This window comes from Trichosurus vulpecula, chromosome 2 (genome assembly GCF_011100635.1).
Source record: "Trichosurus vulpecula isolate mTriVul1 chromosome 2, mTriVul1.pri, whole genome shotgun sequence".
Taxonomy (NCBI): Eukaryota; Metazoa; Chordata; class Mammalia; order Diprotodontia; family Phalangeridae; genus Trichosurus; species Trichosurus vulpecula.
Genome location: NC_050574.1, coordinates 82,699,479 through 82,723,251, shown reverse-complemented (window position 1 = coordinate 82,723,251; position 23,773 = coordinate 82,699,479). Strand labels below are relative to the sequence as shown.

The window sequence follows — 23,773 nt, the reverse complement described above, 5'->3', positions numbered from 1 at the left end:
CCTCTCCTTAGATCATACCAACTTGCAAGAACTGAAAATTTACAGGTCCCTAGAAGTATCTCTGAAAACAGATGCACGAAACCCCTGAAGCTTGGGACAGGGCACTCTCCACCCTGGAAGCAGAGCCCTACTTTAACAAAGACTTAAAAGTCCACTAATAGGCTGGGAAAATGAGCAAACAATGGAAAAAACTTTGGCTATAAAAAGTTATTATGTTGACAAGGAAGATCAAAAAACACACTCAGAAGATAACACAGTCAAAGCTCCCACATCCAAAGCCTCCAAGAAAAATATGAATTGATCTCAGGCCATGAAAGACCTCAAAAAGGATTTGAAAATCAAGTAAGAGAGGTAGAGGAAAAATTAGGAAGAGAAATGAGAGAGATACAAGAAAATTTTGAAAAATGAGTTGTCAGCTTGGTAAAAGAGACACAAAAAATACTGAAGAAAATAACACCTTAAATAACATACTAGGCCAAATGGTAAAAGAGGTCCAAAAAACCAATAAGGAGAATGCCTTAAAAAGCAGAATCAGCCAAATGGAAAAGGAGGTCCAAAAGCTCAATGAAGAAAATAATTCCTCAAAACTTAGAATGGAGCAAATGGAAGCCAATGACTTTGTGAGAAATCAAGAAACAATAAAACAAAATCAAAAGGATGAAAAAATAGAAGATAATATGAAATATCTCATTGGAAATACAACTGACCTGGAAAATAGATCCAGGAGAGATAATAAGTTATTGGACTCACTGAAAGCCATGATCAAAAAAGAGCCTAAACATCATCATCCAAGAAAGTTAGAGATCTACCTACAAATCTCCTCCATGACAACCTAGAAACAGGCCTGACTGAATTCTGATTGGGAAAACCAAGTAAAACTCAAAAGTGAGTAATTTTTATAGCCCAAGAAAACTTAGGGAAAGAGAAAGAGAGAGGAGAGAGAGAGAGATCTGTGGGCACTGGGGTAGGAGCCAGTCAGGAACACAGCACTGTGGTAGCAGCAACAGAAATAAAAGGACAGAAAGGAATCAATTAATAAACATTTAAGTGTTTACTATATAAGAAGGAAAAGATAGCTCCTGCCCTCTGGGAGCTTACAATCTAAAAGACCAAAGATCCAAAAGACTCCTGAAATAGCACTGGAAGTGCTATCTGGGAGCTCTGTCCCCCATTATCCAGTCCTCGGTCACAGAAGCAAGGTGGAGAGGAGTTGCCAAGACCAAATATGTGACCCTAACTGAGTAGTGAACACAAAGCAAATTACAGAAATCTGGCTCTGAGCTTGGGAGCATAGCAGCGACTCATTTCTAATGTTTAGCTCATCAATTAAGCCTGCAGAAGACCAATACTGAAAGGGATCCAGCAGTTCAGTTACTCATAGTAGGCTAACAGTGACTGAGTCTATCAACAGCCTACTTAAACTCAACTACACACAAGCCAAAACATGCAAACTGGGTCGGAAACTTGTGAAGCTCAGACAAGGATGGCAGTTAACAGACCTCTCCCTGGATCACACCATTTTGGAAACTGAAAACTTGCAGGATCCCACATTGAGCTGTGAAATCAGCAAAAGCTTAAGTCGGACTCCTCCCCTTCAGAAGTGAGCAGAGCTCAACACTGGCGTAAAGTCCAAAGTCAAGAAGTAAGCTGGGAAAATGAGCAAGCAAAAAAGAACCCAATCATAAAGAACTGCTATGGAGACAAGGAAGCTCAAGAAAAAAAATATGGAAGAAGAAATGACTTGAAAACATCTTTAAGCAACATCTCAAAGATAAATGCAGATTGGACACAAGCCCAGCAAGAATTTCTAAGAGTTTTAGAGCTAAATAAAGAGATAAAAAAAGAACCAAAAAAGCCTTTAAAAACAAATAAGAGCAGTAGAAGAAAAAAATGGGGGGAAATGGGGAAAATAAGAGCTAACCAAGAAAGTTATTAAAAGAGAATTAGCAGCCAAGCAAAAAAGGTTAAAAAAAACTTACCAAAGGAAATAACACCTTAAAAATTAGAATTAGCCAAAAGAAATCTATGGGTATTGGTAAAATCTGAAACAACTGGGGAAACAGAAGTTTGAGATTCTGAGCATATCAATTTATTAAGCAATGCATGCCAATTGCATAACAGATCTGGTCCAGGCCTCCTCAGCTTGCACTGGATGCTGAATGGAGGGGGAAACAGCTTTTTTATGCATTAAAAGAAAACAATTAACAGGCTATGAACCAGAATACAAGATTGAATAACCCAGTTTCTAATTGGAAAAAAAGATTAGGGACTTTCTGAGTTGGGAGGCGGAGAGTGAACAGGCACAATTCCCTGAAATCAGAAAAAAAGAGGTATCCCATCTCTCCCCCCCCCCCCCAAGGTCTGTATTCAATCAAAGGAACAAGGAAACAGTAACTGATTGACAAGTATGAGGCCAATTTTCAGATATGACATATAGATCTCATTCGTCTTCTCCAATGAGTATCACTATATATCTCTCTGATGTATAGTTAAAAATTCAGAACAAAGTCACAAGACGCAACTAACTATAACTACATACAAATTAATAGAAACAAAGTCTGAAAAAATGCACAGAAAAGAAAGAATTCAAAAGGTGACACAGAAACAAACCACATTACCATGTTGATAAATTTAATATGTATTGAACAACTGTAAATTATAATCTCATGTATATTTTTAATATGTTTTGTTTACTTGAAGGTTTTTTTTTACCATGGTCACTGTTTATGATTTTTAATCAAGTGTTGGGCCAATAATAATTATAATAATAGAATTTATATAGTGCTTTAAGGTTTACAAAATATTTTACAATTATCTCACGTGATCCTCACAACAATCTCTTGGAAGGTAAATGCTATTGTTGTCCCCATTTTATAGATGAGGAAACTGAGGCAAACAGCAGTCATAACTTGCCCAAGGTCACACAGCTAGTAAGAATTCAAGGTCAGATTTGAATTGAGGTCTGCCTAACTCTGGGTCCAACACCCTACCCAGGTCATGAAGAAAGGTACAATCTTTGAGGTATACTTATTTCCCTAAACTTTATGTCACATGCATCAATTTTCAATATAGTCTTTCCTAATGTTCTTATAATTGGTCAGATTTTTTTCTATTTAAATAGTATAATAAATGAAAAATACACTAACTGAAACAATAAGAGACAGCCTGGTACAGTGACTATAGGGCCCATTTTAGAAACAAGAAGATTGGGATTCAAGTCATACCTCATACACTTTACTAGCTGTGTGACCCTGGGAAAGTCATTTAATAATGCCCTAGGGCAGCTTTCTAAGATGATAAATTACAGGTGAATTGCTAACCCACATCAGAGAAAAGCATTTCCATTTAGGAGCTCTTGTTCTGAATCAGTCACAGAAATGGATGGGACGGGGGGGGAGCGGTGGAAAAACCTGCCATGTTACCTCTCAATTAACCATATCTGCACACTAGGCATGAGCTGTGCCCAGTTTTTAATATGAAGAAAACAACCAAAATTACATTTGGAAAATTGAATAGCAAGCTATCCATATACAGATAAAGAACCGATGGACTCTGAATGCAGATTGAAGCATTTTTTCGCTTATTCTATTCTTTCTTATGGTTTTTTTTCTTTTGATCTGTTTCTTTTTCCACAACTGTGATGAATATGGAAATATGTTTTACATGATAGCATATGTATAAACTATATCAAAATGCCTACCATTTTCAGAAGATGGGAGGAGAGGGAGGGAGAAAATTTTAGGACTCAAAATCTTGTAAAAATGAGTGCTAAAAATTTTCTTGATATGTAATTTTGGGAAAAAATAAAATAGTATTTAAAGAAAAAAGAAAAAAAATTGAATAGTGATCCCAAACAATGCTATAAAGCAAAAGCCCACCTTTTGAATACCAATAGTTTTGGTTATGATCAATATTGGATAAGCAGGAAAATTTTCAGCATCTAGAAGCAAAAAGGACTATACTAAGAGAGGCAGATCTTCCTAGAATACAGAGAATGATAGTCCTTATATAATCTGCTATTGTTGGATCATGTCTGGGTTATTGTGTTCAGTTCTGGGAGCCACCATTTAGGAATGATATTGATAAGCCGAAGAATGTCAAAAAAGAATAGCAACTGGGATTCTGAAAGGCCTTCAGGTCATGTTTTATGAGAGTAGATTAAAGGAACTATGGGTGCCTAGTATGGAAGAGAGAATATTCAAGGAAGAAATGATAACAATCTTCAAATATTTGAAAATCTATCATATGGAAAGAGGAATTTGACTTATTCTGTTAGGCAAGAGAGGGCAGAATCAGGAAAAATGGATGGAAGAATCAAATTTGGATTAATGTCAAGGAAAACCTCTTAATGGTTATAACTATTAACATATGCAATGGGCTGCCTTGAGAGGTTTCTCCTCTCCTTGGCTTTTCCTCCATAGATGGCATTCAATCATTCAATCAGAGGCTGTATGACCTTTTGTACAGTACAACTAAGGGTTAAACTAAAATTTAGTGATTGTAGTATTCTGCATTGAAGATGCAAAGAGACAGATTTTGGCTCAATGTAAGAAAAAAAATCTCTAACAATTAGAGCTGTTCAAAAGTGAATGAGTTCCCTCTTGAAAAGGAATGAGTTCTTCCTCACTGGATGGCTTCAAGTTGAGATTGGATGCGTAATTGTTGGTTGTATTCTACAGGATTTTACTTCAAGTGTGGGTTTTGATTTGATATACTCTGAGGTTCTTTCTAGATCTGATGTTCTGTGTTTATATCCAATGTAATGAGAAAATGAAATAATGAATCTTATATAATGCTGGTAGCATTTGTTGAATACATCTAATTCCTTCTACTCAGTACTTTCTCTAGAGACAGAAAATCAAGAATAATCTCACTATTCCTCTTCAGACAAGCAACTATAGGCTGGATATGGCCATGACTTTCAGCATTTCTAATTCCAGTTCTGGTGCACAATTTGTTTAGGCTATAGAGCAGCACGAACTACATATCCAGCCCACAGATTGGATATCATAAAGATCAACAGCAAAACACCAACAATTCAGGCTTCAAAGGATGGGTAACTACAATATACACTACCGTCATGTCCCAAGAAACACAGGGTTGTTTTTAGTTCAGGATTATAGATATAGTGATAGATACATGCATATATATACACACATACATGCGTATATATTTATATTTTTAACTAAGAAATGTTCCTATTGGTAAAGACCTATTTTGCATGTCACTGTTGGGTTCTTCTGAAAAGAGGAGAAGGGAAAGGAATGATTTATGCCAAAATTCTCAGGATCAACATCATTGTTTTTATGCCTTTCCTTACATATTTCATTCCCATAAGCCCAGGATAGTGGTCAGCATTGACTATCCTGTCATCAATATGATGTTCCCATTCATTATCCTCTCACACCCTCTGTAATCTAATCCGATGTAGTCTAATCATTCATGGCTACAATCAATGACAAAGATCCTTTCTCAGGGTCTTTCCTCTTATTGATCTTTCCCGTCCATTTCTTTCAGAGATGCTGCTCTAAGATCTTGGTTACCTTTCCTCCATTTAATTCATCACTACTCATTGATTTTGAATCTTTGATCGTTTTAGGGAATTTATTTCTAGTGACCCCAAAGTTCTTCATTTAACAACTTTCTAATTCTAACGCCCTGACCCTTTGCAAAAATTTACAAGTGTTTTCAGGTCTCTGCACTAGGCACATGGACGCAAAGGTTCAAACCACATAACCAAGTACAAGGAAATGAGAAAACTGTCCTCTTCATGGGCCTTTCAGACTATCATTCAGAGTCCATATCACTAACACAATTATTCCTGGATACAGACATAGAAAAAGGCTCCCAGGGACAAAGTCATATGCTTACAAAACACATGGGTTCATTCCTGCCACATAAATGAGTCAGGATTTAAGCCTATATTTTCTGAAGGGAGAGCATGGTGATCACTCTAATACAGATCTCCTTGGTCTTCACCCCATAAACAATGGGATTTGCAACAGTAAGAACTAAGAGGTAGATATTTGCCAGGAGAATGTGAACATAAGGAGCTACATGGTGACCATATTGGTGAGCCAGAAAGGAGAAGAGTGCTGAGTACAATAATAGCGAAGTGGGCTGTTCAGGTGTTGACTACCTTGAACTTGGCCTCCTTCCCTGGCAGCTTCAGGACAGCCCTGAAGATAAGAATTTAGGAGGTAGAGATGAAGGAGATAGCACACTAACACAAACTCAGAACTGCAGCCAAACAACATAACTTGTTGACTCAAGTGTAACCTATAGCAAGTTTCTACTGCCATGAGTTACCACTGTGGAATGGAATGATTTTAGCCTCATTTTAATAAGGATGGGACAGGATATGAGAAGCATAGCCCTAATAACTACCATCACTTGGGGGGGGGGGCAGAGCCAAGATGGCAGCTGGAAAACAGGGACTTGCATAAGCTCCCTGCCAGGTTCCTCCAAAACCCTATAAAAATAGCTCTGAACAAATTCTAGAACTGCAGAACCCACAAAATAGCAGAGGGAAGCAGGGATCCAGCCCAAGACAGCCTAGATGGTCACTGGATGAGGTCTATTGTACACGGAGTGGAGGGGAGTGAAGCTCAGCATGGGCGGTGGCAGGACCAACCAGACAGGGAGCCATGCGGAACAGGCCCTAGCACCCTGAATCAGTGAGCTGTGGCAGTTACCAGACTTCTCAACCCACAAACACCAAAGACAACAGAGAAGGTTAGTGGGAAAAGCTGCGGGGGACAGAGTTTGCCTTTTGGCCACCACCCCAGAGGCAGCAGGGGAGGTGCAGCTACAGTACTACAGCTGCAGTTACTTCTGGCTCCAGGCCCACCTGGTGGGAGGAATGAAGTGGTAGATCAGAGCAGGACTGCAGAGCCTGCTTAAGATTTGTGTCAGGTCCAGGTTGGTGGTTCTTGAGGAAGGAGGAGTGCTGGTGTGGCAGAGCTGGCTGTATAGAAATAGCTCTGAAATCAACAGCGCATCCCCTCAAGCTTGAAACAAAGTACTCTGCTCTACAAGCAGTCACACCCCGCTGAAAAACTCAAGGGTCAAGTAAGTTGGCTGGGAACATGGCCAGGCAGCAAAAACGCACCCAGATTCAGTCTCAGACTTTGGAACCTTTCTTCGGTGACAAAGAAGACCAAAACAGACAGCCAGAAGACGTCAACAAAGTCAAACAGCCTACAACAAAACCCTCCAAGAAAAACATGAACTGGTTTCAGGCCATGGAAGAGCTCAAAAAGGAGTTGGAAAGGCAAGTTACAGAAGTAGAGGAAAAATTGGGATGAGAAATGAGAATGACGCAAGAAAACCATGAAAAACAAGTCAATGGCTTGCTAAAGGAGACCCAAAAAAATACTGAAAAAAATATTGAAGAAAACAACACTTAACCTGGAAAAACCTACACGACATAATGCTGAGTGAGTGGAGCAGAGCCAGGAGAACATTGTACACAACCACAGATATAAGGATTCCGTGAGGACCAACCCTGACATACTTTGCTCTTCTCAACAATGCAAGTTGCAAGGACAACTCCAAGGAACTCACGATGGAGAATGCTATCTTCATCCAGAGAAAGAACTGTGAAGTTTGAATGCAGATTGAGGCACACTACATGCTCGCCTTTTTTCTTCTCTTCTGTTTTTGTTTTTGGGGTTTTTTCTTTTCTGATTCTGACTCTTCTTTCTCATGATTCATTCCATTGGTCATAATTCTTCTCCACAACTTGACTAGTATATAAATTAATTCAATGTGAAGTTATAAGAAAAAAAACAGACTAACTCAAATGGCAAAAGAACTCCAAAAAGCCAATGAGGAGAAGAATGTCTTGAAAGGCAGAATTACCCAAATGGAAAAGGAGGTCCAAAAGACCACTGAAGAAAATACTACCTTAAAAATTAGATGGGAGCAAGTGGAAGCTAGTGACTTTATGAGAAATCAAGATATTATAAAACAGAACCAAAGAAATGAAAAAGTGGAAGACAATGTGAAATATCTCATTGGAAAAACCACTGACCTGGAAAATAGATCCAGAAGAGATAATTTAAAAATTATTGGACTACCTGAAAGCCATGATCAAAAAAAGAACCTAGATATCATCTTTCAAGAAATTATCAAGGAGAATTGCCCTGGTATTCTAGAGCCAGAGGGTAAAATAGAAATTGAAAGAATCCACAGATTGCCTCCTCAAAAAGATCTCAAAAAGAAAACTCCTAGGAACATTGTCACCAAATTCCAGAGCTCCCAGGTCAAGGAGAAAATACTGCAAGCATCCAGAAAGAAACAATTTGAGTATTGTGGAAAAACAATCAGGATAACACAGGATCTAGCAGCTTCCACATTAAGGGACCAAAGGGCTTGGAATATGATATTCCGGAGGTCAATGGAGCTAGGATTAAAACCAAGAATCACCTACCCAGCAAAACTGAGTATCATGCTCCAAGGCAAAATATGGATTTTCAATAAAATAGAGGACTTTCAAGCTTTCTCAGTGAAAAGACCAAAGCTGAATAGAAAATTTGACTTTCAAACACAAGAATCAAGAGAAGCATGAAAAGGTAAACAAGAAAGAGAAATCATAAGGGATTTACTAATTTGAACTGTTTTGTTTACATTCCTACATGGAAAGATGACGTGTATGATTCATGAGACCTCAACATCATAGTAGCTGAAAGGAATATGCATATATGTATATGTGTGTATATGCATATATATACATATATGTGTGTCTATGTATGTATATGTGTAGGTGTATATATACGTGTGTGTATGAATAGACAGAGGGCACAGGGTGAGTTGAATATGAAGGGATGATATCCAAAAAAATAAAACCAAATTAAGGGATAAGAGAGGAATATATTGAGAGAGGGAGAAAGGGAGAGATAGAATGGGGTAAATTATCTCACATAAAAGTGGCAAGAAAAAGCAGTTCTCTAGGAAGGGAAGAGGGGGCAGGTGAGGAAGAATGAGTAAATCTTGCTCTCATTGGATTTGACCTGAGGAGGGAATACCATACACACTCAATTGGGTATCTTACCCCACAGAAAAGAAGGAGGAATAAGATAAAAAGGGGGGGATGATATAAGGGAGGGCAGACAGGGGGAGGAGGTAATCAAAAACAAACACTTTCTAAAAGGGACAGGGTCAAGGGAGAAAATTCGATAAAGGGGGATAGGTTAGGAAGGAGCAAAACATAGTTAATCTTTCACAACATGAGTATAGTGGAAGGGTTTTACATAATAATACGCATGTGGCCTATGTTGAATTGCTTGCCTTCTTAGGGAGGGTGGGCAGGGAGGAATGAGGGCAGAGAATTTGGAACTCAAAGTTTTAAAAACAGACATTCAAAAACAACAACAAAAAAAAAGTTTTTGCATGCAACTAGGAAGTAAGATACACAGGCAATGGGGTGTAGAAATTTATCTTGCCCTACAAGAGAAGAAGGGAAAAGTGGATGGGAGGGGAGTGGGGTGACAGATGGGAGGGCTGACTGGGGAACAGGGCAACCAGAATATATGCCATCTTGGAGTGGGGGGGAGAGTAGAAATGGGGAGAAAATTTGTAATTCAAACTCTTGTGAAAATCAATGCTGAAAACTAAATATATTAAATAAATCAAATAAAAAAAATAACTACCATCACTTCAATCTCCAGGAGGATTTATGGGGTCAGCATAACCACGTACCTCAGAGGCCAGCATATGGCTGCATAGTGACCCAATACCATAGCTTCCAAGATCCTACTTTCAAACCCTGCCAGGGCATGCACAAAGAACATCTGGTTCAGACAGACATTGAATTCAATCTCTTTGAGGTTGAACCAGAGGATGGCCAAGGTTTTAGGGAACAGGACAAGGAAAATATCCAGATCATTGATTGCCAACATTATCAAGAGAAGGTACATGGGTTCGTGTAGTGATGGGTCCCTCCAGATGACAGACAAGATGGTACAGTTCCCTATAAGAGCAAGGTGAATCATGATACAAAATGGAATCCCCATCCAGTGCTGCACAGACTCCAGACCAGGGACTCCCAATAGGGTGAAATATATGGGATTTACAAAGGTGACGTTGGAATCTTTCATGTTGTACATGTCAGCTGCAAAGAAAGAACCAAAGAATTAAGTGGATTGGAAGGAGAAGGGGTCAGAGGACAGAAGAATGGGGGAATTCATTTGATGGGCTATCAGTGACAAATAGGGTGATACGAGACTAAGTTTTGGAAATCTCGGCCACTGAAGGACAAATACTTAGGGTCCACAAAGGGTCTCCCTTGTTGGAAATGGTAGAAAGTGACCCCCTCCCCTTCTCCAAGGTTGATTCAGCAACTCTGAACAAAGGAACCTTATTTTATCTATCAGGAGTGTTTTTTTTTAATTATGTATAAAATAAATGTCTATTTGGATTCTATTAGGCAATTTTATTGCCATTTCAGAGATCTGTTCTCTAAGGTGGCAGAGAGAAATGATACCTATTTTATCCACACATCTCCACCCATTAAAATATTAAGAATTAGAACAGAGATGGGGAACCTGTGGCCTTGAGGCCACATGTGCTGTTCTAGGACCTTGGGTCAGCCTTTTGACTGAGTCCAAGTTTTACAGAATAAAACTTTTTATTAAGGGGATTTGTTCTGTGAAGTTTGGATTCAGCCAAAGTGCCACACTTGAGAACTTAGAGGGCTACATGTGGCCTTGAGGTCATAGATTTCTCACTCCTGAATTAGAATATAAGCTCCTGGAGGGCAGGCCAATTTTAATTTTAGTTTTATGTTCCCTGTGAGTAGAACAATGCCTTACACATAGTAGCTATTTAAAAATACTTGTAAAATAGATTTTTTTAGAAGAAAATCATCCTAAGTCATACAAGTGTTTGCTTGAGAGGTCTTCTAGCCTGTATCCAAATCTTTGCTGTATAATTCAATCACTTACATGACTCTTAAAGAGAATATCTATCCCTCTGAGCTATGACCTGCCCTAGTGAGGCTAACTGCTCTGTGCTGGTGCTTCTAGTTAACAATAATGAAGCACTTGCCTCATCACCAGATATCCAGCCACACTTCCCAATTCTCTCTATATTCACTCTTTAGTGTGCCATACCTGTACAGCTATCCCTCTTTGCCCACTAAGAATGAGTCCACCTGAGGGCTGACTAAATGACTGATGCATTCTTGTGTTTATCTGTCATATCATCAGAAATCCCAGCTATACTATTCCATTAACCTACTAGCATCCAGTCTTCCCAACATGACTTCCACCAGTTTTCCACTTCTTCCTTTTGTGTGTTTTCTTTCTCCATTAGAATGTAGGCTCTTTGAGAGTAAGGAATATCTTGTTTTCTTGGTTTTGTATCTCCAGTATTTAACACAGGGCCCAGCCCATAGTAAGCACTTAATAATGCTTATCTAGTTGTTTAAGGGGGGTATTGGCCAAAGTGGTACCCTACAGTGGAAATTCAGACAATGGGGTTAAGGAGATGTTAAGAGTCAGGGCAATTTTTTGATGTTTATCAAATCTTGCCCTCAGAGAGTGTGATCCCTCCCCCCTGGTTTCCAAGGTCGACATTATTCACCTCCAATGTGCCCACCTATCCCCACCCACCACAACAATCCTACCCACCTCCATTTGTTCCATGCTTCTTCATAAAGAGCCCTCAACATATCAATACATGTCCTCCTCCCCTTTTGCCCATCCCAGTACATACAGACAACACTGATTAGCATACAATATGCATAGAGAGGCACAAAGCAATATCATCACACACAAATGTCTACACTCAGACACGCACAAGGAAACACACATGTAGGCTTGTTGACATAATCACATGCAAATAGACATGTGATTGTGCTCTTCAAATGAACAAGGAAGTCTTTCTCCCCAGACCTTTTGCTCTCATCTCCCCCCAGCCTTACTTATCCCAATTCCACCTCAGTTCAGCTCGAAGCCAGTTCATACCTGCAGCTTGTGGCAAGCAAAGGGAAGGAAGCACAGAGTGACCACACAATGTCCCATTCTGCTTACTGTGAAAAAACATTTATTTTTACTTTGCTCCAACACATACTGCTGCTATTTATCATGGTTGCCTTCCTCTGAACACTCTCTATTTATCCATGCCCTTTTTAAATTTCAGTTTCCAGAATTAAACATAAAACTTCAGCTGTGAAGTGACTAGGGCAGGCTACAAATGAACTATTAGCTCTGTGATCTTAAACACTGTGCCTTTCAGTGCATCTTGAGTGCATTTGCTCTCTTGGATGCCTAGCTGAATCATTGGATCATAAATTTAAATTCAGAAGGGACACAACAGGTCATCAAATCCAATCCCCTCATTTTGTTATCGAGTGAACCGAGGCTGAGAAAGGTTAAACGATTTGCCCAGAGTCACGTAGGAAGTAAATGTCAGTGGTAAGGTTTACATGGAGTCACGCATTTCTGATTCCAAGTCAAACATTTTGCCCCACCAAATCACACTAGGTAGCATAATGAAGAAAACACCAGATATGGAGAGAAGAATACTTAGGTTCCAATTTTGCCTCAGACACATATCAGCTGCTTAGGTTCCAATTTTGCCTCAGACACATATCAGCTGCATGGCCCTGGGCAAGTCACTTAACTCTTCTCAGCCTCAGTTTCCTCATTAGAAAAATAGGAATACTAAGACCATACCTAACAATTCTCTTGTCCATATTAAATGAGATCAAATGATTCACAAATATTTAAAGCACTACTATTACTATTATATCAAAAATTCAAAATTCCAGTCATCTCAAGAGAAAGCCTGATTAAGTTTAAGAAACCTATAATTTTGTGACTTTTTTACTTTCTCTGGGTTACCTTTACTTTCCCATTAATTTCCTTCTAGTTGCTTAGAATAAAACTTTAGAGAAGGAGTGGGGAACCTGCAGCCTCGAGGCCACATGTGGCTCTCTAGGTCCTCAAGTGCAGCCCTTTGACTGAATCTAAATTGGTTCCCCACTCCTGCCTTAGAGAGTCCCAAAGGGCTATGTGGTTTGTTTTTCATTTTTTTTTTGGCTTGTTTTTTTTTTCAGCTAGAGTAATGAAGGGGAGAAGCTGAGAGATTGTCCCATTCAGTAAGGGACCCTGTAGAAGAGAAAAGGAGGTGGTGACAGAAAAATAGTTGATGAACAAGACCTAGGATCCTGGAATGGGTTTCCAAAATCCTAGGTTCAGAGCTGTGCTGGACCTTGCTCTTACTGGTTTAGGAGTACTGAATTTTAAATTCTCCATGATTTAAACCTAAGAAACAAACAAATGTAATATATCAGCACTTGATTTATTATTTTGTTAAATTTTGAATGTAAGAAAGTAATAAAGTGTTAATAATGCTGATTCAGCTTAAAAATGTGTCCTGCCTAATTTTTTCAGAAAGCCAATTTTTAAATATTTACCAATATAACCTTGTCTAGACTGCATTTATTTCCTGTGTCTTTGTGAAAGTCACTTCATCTCTCTGGTCCTCAGCTAACTCATCTTTAAAATGAAAGGGTTTAGCTGGAAAATTTCAAAGTTCCCTCTCCCTTCCAGCTCTAACATTCTATGATTCTTAGGAAATAGGGTGTTCTGACCTGCCATCATGCTGCTCAGTTGCATATTGGCAAGCTGATTTCCACACCATCTGGCCCCAAACAAATATATAAACCCGATTCCTACCAGTCATTTGGATGCCTCCAACTTATCCTTTTCATGCATTTCTTCTAAATCTCCATACTACTAGTCTCTCTAAATACATATCAACTTTTATCTTCTTCAAATTATCCCCCTCCTTGTCCCCTGATGCTTATTGAAATAAGGCAAAAAGTCCTTCAAAAGTCCCTTGTATGTTCACCATCATCCTTGTAGAATACAATCGGAGAGTTAAAAGAAGACTCCAGGGTGGGGACCAAAGGAGAGAGTGAGGGAAATAAAGGCAAGTCAGCTTGTTGCTTTAGGGAAGGATGACAGGGTGAGAAAGTAAATGTAGAAGTTCTGTGTGAAACCCTGGGTAAGCATGGATGCTAGGAGCTCAGTGAAGGATAGTAAATAAGTGGATAAGTAAGGAAGGCTCAGTTTGAGACTGGGTGAAGGCAGGAGTTGGAATGGTGGTTGAACTGTATGGGCATGAAGATTTCAGAAAAGAATAGGGGGCAAGTGGAAGGATTCAGTAAGCATTGGAAAATGAATAGGCAAATATTGGAAGTTGAGTGTAGGGCTTCAATAAGGAATGGAGAGAGTAAGTACCAATAGATCAAGGGCTAGAGAGAGTAGAGGTGAAGGTGGATGTGTGGGTTTCACTGAGGATAGACATATGGTCATGTTTGAAAGATGGGGTGGAACATAATTTGGAAAAATAGGAGAACAAATGAATTTTTTATTAAATGTTATTTATTTATTTATAAATTTTTATTGAATTTATTTATATTCATTATTAAAATTTAATAAATTTTATTTTTATTTTATTCATTTGTTTATTTTATTATTTATTAAATATATTTCTTTATTAGGTTTTATCAAATTGTACCCAGAAACAGTAACACATTAACAAACCAAGATTTTGAAGACTCCATATTTCTTCCTCTTCAAAACTGGGAAATTTTCCCATTTCCAGGTCTACATCATCACTGCCATTCTTCATAATTTCTCAAATAGCACCAACAGTAATCTGCCTATTTTGCTTGGCCCCAGAACACAAAAGTAATTCTAATGAGTGCACATTACAGAGAGGTAGACTCTGACCCAATATAATGAAAAACTTCCCTCTCCAAAAGGGAAATAAGAGCCCTCCAGATTGTCACTGAGGATTTGATACAGAAGCCACATGAACACTTATCAGAGAGGATGTAAAGGGTCTTCATACTCAGCCGTGGGTTGGACTAGATAGTGTCTGGGGTCCTTCCAGTTTGAAGATTCCATGATTCTAAGTCATGCCAGACAAACTCACTTACTTTCTGATTTTGATGGGAGATTCCGAGAATGCTAGAGACAAAATAGACTTTGATTTCACTAAGACATACGGCAAAGTCTTTCATGGTATCTTTTTGGACAAGATTGAGAAATGTAGGCTAGCTAATCATGAAGGCGGGAGAATTTGAAACATAACTACTGAATAACCACGCCCAATGCTTTGGCATTAATGGGACATTGTCAATCAAGAAAGAGGGCTGTAGTGGTGTGCCACAGACCTCTGTCCTAGGCACTGTTTCAGATTATCAATTGAATTGGAAAAAAAGGTGTAAATACTATCTCATCAAATGCATAGGTGACACTAAACTAGAAAGAATAGCTTATATTGGATGTGAGTCAAGGTCCACAAATGTCTTTATTGTTTAGATTTATGAGCCAAATATGAAAAGATTTAATTTAATAAAGATTAAAAGTCCTAATCTTGAGCTCAAAAAATCAAGAAGTACAGAATGGCAAAGACATGGCTAACCAGGAGTTGTGGACTTTATTTGAATGCAAATGATATAAGTTAAAGGTATGAGTAGCCAACAAATAACTGTTATAGTTTATGACTACACTAATTAAAGTATGTGTTCAGTTTGAGGAACATACATTACCATAATCTTTGTCAGGTCACAACTGCCTGTTGGACATTTCCAGCTGGATATCTCTTAGAAATCTCAAACTTAATGTGTACAAAAGAGAACTTAACTATTCTTCCCCAAAAACATACTCCTCTTCTAAATTTGTTCATTTCTGTCACAGGTATCATCATCCTTTTAGTCACCTAGTTGTGAAGCCTCAGAGTCATCCTGGACTCTAATCTCCTTCATACACACACAAACACATACACACACACACACACACACACACACACACACACACACACACACACAAGAAGTTGCCAAATCTTGCCAATTCTACCCACACATCTGCAGATCTATTGCCTTCTCTCTCCACTCATGCTACAACCCCTCTAGCTCAGGCCCTCATCACCACCCTCCTGGACTACTACAATAACCTCTTCATTTGGCAATTCATTCACTATGGCAGCTGCCAAAACAGGATGACTAAAGCACAGCATCGACCATGCCATTCCCCTGTTCTCCCTGTCGCCTCTAGGATCAAATATGAGCTTCTCTAGCAATTGAAGTCTTTCACAATCTGGCTAACATACATTAGTGAAAGTATATTAATTTATTGGACCTTGCTTTGGATTACACTGTTCCCTTTGCCTGGAATCTCTTCTTCATTTACGGAATTCCTATCCATCCTTTAGGAGCATCTAGGTGGTGCAGTGGATAAAGCACTGAGCCTGGGATCAGGAAGACTCATCTTCATGAGTTCAAATCTTGTCTCAGACACTAACTATCTGTGTGACCCCAGGCAAGTCACTCCAACCTGTCTGCTTCAATTCCTCAACTGTAAAACGAGCCATGGAAGGAAATGGCAAACCACTCCAGTATCATTGCCAAGAAAACCCTAAATGGGGTCATGAAGAGTCAGACATGACTGAAAATTACTCAACAACAATAAATCCATCCTTTAAAAAACAAATCATATTCCCCTTCCTCTAGAAAGCTTTCTCTGACCTCCCCATTTGGCAATAACAGACTCTACATAGTGCATTGTTCTGTCAATCTCTAATGCACTTAACATGTCTGAGGTTCTTTCTTGCTGTCCTTATTCCTGTTCTAGACTGACAGTTCCTTGAGGAAAAAGATATCAAAACTTTGTACCCACTACCCTCCCCTGCAACTCGAATGGTACCCCACATTTCCTTCCTCCACAGGTGTTCAAAAAACATTTATGCTGACCATGGTGCTGAGAGCATGTGTTTCCCTGGAGACCCCAAGATGTACTACAAAAGAAGCAACCAGAAACAGTGACAGCATCTCTGAGCTGTTGAATGAAGTCAGGAATGGAAACTTGAGGCACTTGGGAAAGATGCATCAAAGAATCAGGGAGGATCAATTTTGAGTCAGAGCATCTCTACTGAATTGGACTCTAATTGATACCAAGAGCTCAATCCCCAGGAGTTAAGGCAAGATTCCCTCCCCTATTCTTAAAAAGTCCAAACCCAGCAGACAGTCATAAGGGTAAAGTCTGGATATTGATGATTATTCCTTGGCATGAGGACAATCCTGCACCTTCTCACAGTAGGTCCTAAAAGGCTGAAGACTTGAAAAATATTTTCTATGCTCTGTGTCTGTCTCTATGTCTTTCCTTCTCAGTCCTTAACTTCTTCAGCTTTCTCACCCTCCCTTAAACTTCATCTTTGTTCTGTTAGCTCCAAACCTCTTTACCCTTGGGGGAAAGGGGTCATTGGAAAAGCAATGGTATTCATCTCTTTTGCCATATTGAGAAGGGTAGCAAGATTCTTAGAGAGATATTGCTGGTAGTAACTCAAAGTTTCTAGAATGTGGATTTCTTAACCTAAGGGACCACAGACCCCCAAGATATATTGGAGGTCTGGGAACTTGGACCTGAAAAAATACATCTGTGTTTTCACTAACTTCTAAGTGAAATTTAGCATTTTCTTCTATTATGATTTTTTTAAATATATTCTAAGAAGATATCCATAGGCTTTACCAGGCTGTCAGTGGGGGTCTATGAAACAAAAAAAAAAGATTAAGAACCTCTGTTCTAGAATCACAAATCTATATACACACCTAAGAACCCATGAAAATAAAAAGAAGCCATGAAATAGCTAGAAAAATCACTGGCAGCAGCCCTCTTATCTTCTAGTGAATGAAGATCTAAACCTTCCAGGAGGAGAGACTACCACCCTTTTTTTCCTCCAGGAACCTACTCCAGATTTTTATTCTTCCCAAATTAATTAGGTTCTTCCTTATATCTAGCTATCATCTCTCCAGATTCAATTAAAGTCCACATATCTATGAAGACCCAGTTATGTGAAAGGCATTATATTTGGTACTGGTTATACAGAAATGAAATAAGACACAGACCCTTTTATCAAAGACTTTGCAATCCAGTAGGAGAAAAGACAAGGATCTGAATAGCTTCTTGATACAAATGATGATGGCAAACAGGTACCCACAGTGCTAAAAAAAAATTTGAAGAAGGAGGGATTGCCATCCCCAGCATGTGGTTAGGCAGTAGATATTGTTCAGGGAAGGCTTCCCGGAGTAGGTGACAACTGAATAGAGTTTTAAAGGAGAGAAAATCTGTCAACACAGCTGAGAAAAATGTCCTTCATGGTGTGGGAGACAATAACAAATAACCCTTCAGCCTTCTCTTTGTTTGTGCTCTCAACTTTCCTACAAACACTTTTTGGCTCATTTCTTCTTCACTTATTTAGAGTCCCTCCAGTGTCCAGAGAAGTGAATGTCATGTGCAGACTTGAACACCTGAATCCTTGGAAAAAGCAATATGCCCTTCACCTCCAGTCCTGGCACCATATCTGATGTTCCAGCCATAGATTTTTTATCCCCTTCACTCTCAGATAGATATTAAGAAGATATCTTGAACTATGATTCCTGTCCCAAGTACCCTGAACAGCTCCCACCTCAAGATCTCTGAGTTCATCCTAATGGGGTTCCCAGGCATCCACAGATGGCAGCATTGGCTCTCTCTCCCCCTGGTACTGCTCTACCTCTTAGCCCTCAGTGCCAATCTCCTCATCCTGATGACTATATGGCAGGATCTGACTTTGCACAAACCCATGTACAAGTTCCTGGGCATTCTTTCTATAGTGGATGTAGGCCTGGCCACCACCATCATGCCCAAGATTCTGGCCATCTTCTGGTTCAATGCCAAGACCATCAGCCTCCCTGAGTGTTTTACGCAAATATATGCTATTCACTGGTTTGTGGGCATGGAGTCAGGCATTTTCCTCTGCATGGCTTTTGACAGGTATATGGCCATTTGCCATCCTCTTTACTATCCTTCTCTTGTCACAGATACCTTCATCTTCAAAGCTGCATTGTCTATGATGATCAGAAATAGCCTGTTGGTCTTGCCAGTGCCTGTGCTAGCTGCCATGAGACATTATTGCTCTAGAAACGAGATTGAACATTGCTTGTGCTCTAACTTAGGGGTCATCAGCCTGGCCTGTGATGACATCACAGTTAACAGATTTTACCAGCTGGCCCTGGCTTGGCTTATGATTGGAAGTGATATGGCCCTGGTCTTTTCCTCCTATGTCCTGATCCTACGCTCAATCCTGAAGCTGAATTCCACTGAAGCCATTTCAAAGGCCCTCAGTACATGTAGCTCACACCTCATCCTTATCCTCTTCTTCTACACAGCTATCATTGTGGTGTCTGTCACACACTTGGCAGGGCGAAAGTTTCCCCTAATCCCTGTGCTCCTCAATGTACTGCATAATGTCATCCCCCCAGCCCTCAACCCTATGGTATATGCTTTCAGAACTCAGGAGCTCAGGCTGGGCTTCCAGAAGGTACTTGGGCAGGGTGGAGAAATGTCCAGAAAGTAACTCCCATTTGTGAACCTGCTGAGTTGAAGCCTGGGGCAGGGGGAGTTCATTTGCCGAGATCAGAGTCCTTGGTTCTAAATGGTGAATGATTCTTTACAAGGCACATAATGGGATACAGCACTAATGGTGGTGGGTATAATAGACGAGGGGCTAAATGATCTGTTTCTCTTTTCTTCCAGTCCTGCCACTTGGTTAGCTAGTGACTGGAGATGATTGACAGGCTTAGCCACGCAAATGATGCCCTTAAGGATGCTGTTTATGAAAGGAATCAGGAGCCCTGATTCATTATTGCTAACTATCTTTGTCAAAGCACAACCTCAAATATTCGCAAAGGAGAGCTCAACCTGGGTTCTCCACTCCAAGCAGCTGGGCAGCTTTATAGAATTTTATAATCAATTAATAGATTAATCAAGAAACATTCATTGAGTGCCTGCTATGTGCCAGGTTCTATGCTAGACACTGGAAAAATAAAAACAAAAATAAAACAGTCCCTGCCCTTAAGGGGCTTATATTCTATAGGAAGAAGTAACATATTTTTTCTTTAGTGTATAGATGAGATTAGATGGCTATTGAAGTACTTTCCAACTCATAAATTCTGTGATTCTATAAGCATATACATATATATATAAAATACACATACATATAAGTATATATAAAATATACATTAAGCAAATAATAGATAGATTCAAGGTAGTTGAAGAATGGGAGGAACTAGCAGCAAAGGGGATCATAATATGCTTACATAGAGGGTAGAGTTTGCACTGAACTTTGGAGGAAGAGAGCAAAAATAATGATGTGAAAATGTAGCACCTTCCTCAGAAAGGGGGTCACCCTGTGCAAAGACACAGAGAGGGGAGATGGAATATCTTATGTGGGCGACAGCAAGCAAGCTAGTCTGAATGGATTACAGAGTGTTCTGGAAGAAGTCTGGAAAGGTAGGCTGAAGACAGACTGGGAGGGGTTTTAAATGCCAAACAGAGGAGTTGGACCACTCACTGAACAGCTTTTCTATGTGAACCTCTTAGTCAGAGAAGAAGCATTTATTAAGTGTCTATTATATGTCAGGTACTGAACTAAGTGCTGAGGGTACAATGAAAGCAAAAAATAGGCCCTGCTCTCAAAGAGGTTACAGTCTAATCAGGGAGACAACAAGAAAACAGCTATATACAAATAAGATAATAATTGACAAAAATTAATAAAGGAAGAGCATTAGAATGAAGGGGGATTGGGAAAGGCTTTTGGAGAAGGCAATATTTGAGCTAGAACTTGAGAGAAGCCAGGGAGGGCAAGCCTGGTCATAACAACTTAGGGAAACCTTATGGTATAGTGGGAAAAGCCATGAACCTGAAGTCAGGAGCCTTGGGTTTGAATACCACCTCTGCTATTTACTACGTGGGAGAACATGAGCAAGTCATTGAATTTCTCTAAGCCTTATGATTCTTGGACTACCTGCTTCACAGGGTTGCTGTGCAGATAGTGTTCTGTAAATCTTAAAAGTCATATATAAATGTAACTTGACATATAGGAGAATTGATGTAACAGATTCCCTTGAGATTGTCCATTTTCCACAACAAAAAATGCTGTTGTTTGTGATAAATAATCTAATAAAACAAATGTTTTCTGATCTGGCTCAGATAACAGTCATTATATATGGTGAAATGAAATGATCCAATCATATGTCATCTACAAAGTACTTCTCTGATCTTAGATCCTTGATCCATGGTATTTGTCCCCAATCCTTGGTAGATCTATAATTCACATTCAGTTGGAGGACTTGAAGGGTAGAAAAGAAGAAAGACAATTCCTTGGAATCCTTGAAAGTTGAGTCAATTCCCTGCCTAGCTGAGGAGTGAAAGGTTTCATAATGCAAAAGTGGTGATGTGGGTATCACAGGAAGTAGATAAAACAAGATTTGTCAGATTAATGACAAATAGATTTGTAGTGAGAAAAATTGTGTTAAAATCTGTCAAAAATACATCAAACACAAGAAAGGGAACCATTCTGTGGTTTTTTGAACCAATACCAAACAACTTCTTTGCTCAAATTTCCAGTCTGCCTGCAGAGGGAACTCATAGGTTATCAGTAACCCAGATATTTCTTTAGAGGGAAAATCCTCTGTGCTGCACTCTGGTAACCATCAACTCTGAAGTCCTGAGAATTTGGTTCAATTTTATGCAGGCTTCATTTTTGCCAGGCATCTCTTCTTAGTTTTTGGCTATTTGTGTCTGTTGGAAGTAAGGGAGGTGTGTGTTCTGCGTTCATAGAGATGTTATTAGCATAAAATGTGCTGTGATACACACACAGCCAAGTCAGTTTGTGTCTATTTGGGTTTTTTTCAGCTAATAATTGAAGGATTTGGGATACAAGTCCTTCATCCAGACCTTGGGAAGAAGGTCTGAGTTTAATAGCCTATAAGACACCTGAAGCTTCATTATTCCTGACACAGCCTCCAGTGCCATCATTTCATACCAGCCCCTTCTCATTTGAAAGAGAAATGACAAAATACTAGAAACCTGTGGAGGAGTGAGATCAAAGGGCATTGCCCACATTCAAAGAGTTTGGAAGTTAAAAGGTGGTGCCTTAAGGGTCTAAGACCTCCCAGGTTAAAAAGAGAAATCATAGACAGTATGTAGCTAAATGTGTGTGAGCAAATATTTCCTAGAGTTCTTGGTATTCCATTTCCTTCACCATTAGAGAGACTTCTGAACATGATTTGATAGAACAGAATAAACAGAAAGACATTCTGGGTCTCCAATTGTGGAGTACGGTGGTCTACCCCTAAATTGCAATAAAAAAGGAATGAAGAACATAAACAAACATCTCTAAGGCGCCATTCACAGAGGAAGGCAGAACTCAGGAGGACATGTGCTACAGATCAAATCAGGACAGAAAGGAAACATCAGTGTCAGAAGGAAGCAGAAAGCATCCCAGTCCAGGAATGCAATTGGGACCAAATGTGGGAAATTTAGCAGTTCTTAGTGAAATCAAGAAGCATTCTAGTCCGTAGCTTCTTTCTTCCCCTTTTTCCTCAGAGCACTCTGAAGAAACTCTGCATTTTAAACCTGCCTTCCCCCTTTTCCTATCCTTCTTCTCAAATGAGTGAACAAGAGGGCTTGGGGGAGTGCTGGAGCCCTTGGCCAGAAATTATCCCAGCAACTTTTGACATAAAACATACATTTTCTTTGTCTCTGTCCCTCCTAGAGCATCCCCAACAAGTGACCATGTTTTGCAACAATTCGGCTAGCAGCTGCTGTGGGGGTGAAAGAGCAACACAAGCCCAACAACAAGAACGCTGCTAACACAGGTTCTTTTGATCTGCTTTACTAAGAAAAGTAACATTAAGGGGTTAACAATCTTACACTAATCCTACACATACATATAAACTCACTTAGTTCAGGAGGAAAATACAGCAACCTGAACTTCAGGGCAAGTACAAACAAATTACAAACATACACAATATAAACAGGCCAGATCACAATTCATAGTTACCAAGAAACCATCAACATCTGGGGTTCACAAGCTGGGTTGCTCTTAGCAACAGCTGGCCCAGAGTCACACACCACTCCTCCTGTGGCTCAGAACCCCAAGGGAGAACGCCAACCTCTGGGTTTATATATCTTGTTCAGGGTCAAAGGTGAGTCACACATGCAACTCACCCACATGACCTAAAAGAGTCACAAAAATTCGACTTAAACCCACGTGGTCTAAAAGCCTCTGATGTCACAAACATGTCACTCAAACCTATGTAAACTAGGCTTTCCCTTGAGGCAACGAGGTCATCAAGGACTCCTAATTTAATCAAGGAAACAAAGGCCAAACTCTTCAAGGGCACTGGATTGAATAAGCGCTAAATGCCCTCCTTAATTACCAATATGCCTTGTAATCTTTGCTTGAAGATCTCCAATGTGTAAGAACCTACTCTTTTCCAAGGCAGCCCATTCCTCCTTTGGATAGTTGCAATTGTTGGAAAGTTTTTATAAAAACAATTCATTCCAGTTGGACTCTGCAAATTCTATCCTTTTGACTGGTCATGTTTTCATAGGACAAGAACAATTTAATCCATCTTAGTTCTTCAAATATTTGCAGACAGCTATCATTTGCCCCAAGTGTTTTCATTTCTCCAGAATCAATTTCCCCAAGTTCCTTCAATCAATCCCCATGAACTTGCAGCCACTCCCCCTCCTTTTGCCCTCTTGATCCTGGAACACTAAGCCCATGGGCCTTTTACCTGGGTACACCCTGGGTAAAAGATCAAATATGTTAGAATATAGCAAATATATGTCTGAAAGTGCCAGGCAGTGTACTTGGTGCTGTAGGGAATATTAGCTACACAAGTGGAAAATCTCCCTTTGCTGTAGAC

At 39.6% G+C, this 23,773-nt stretch overlaps 1 protein-coding gene across 1 annotated transcript; it reads left to right on the top strand.

Moving 5' to 3' along the window:
- The first annotated feature begins 18,447 nt into the window (after positions 1 to 18,447).
- On the top strand, positions 18,448 to 19,413 carry LOC118838375 (olfactory receptor 688). The gene has a single exon (XM_036745648.1). The coding sequence runs from the start codon at positions 18,448 to 18,450 to the stop codon at positions 19,411 to 19,413; it is 966 nt and encodes a 321-aa protein (XP_036601543.1).
- Positions 19,414 to 23,773: the final 4,360 nt, after the last annotated feature.

Excerpts from the sequence above, each read along its gene's own strand:
- LOC118838375 (XM_036745648.1), top strand. The coding sequence starts at position 18,448 with ATGATTCCTGTCCCAAGTACCCTGAACAGCTCCCACCTCAAGATCTCT.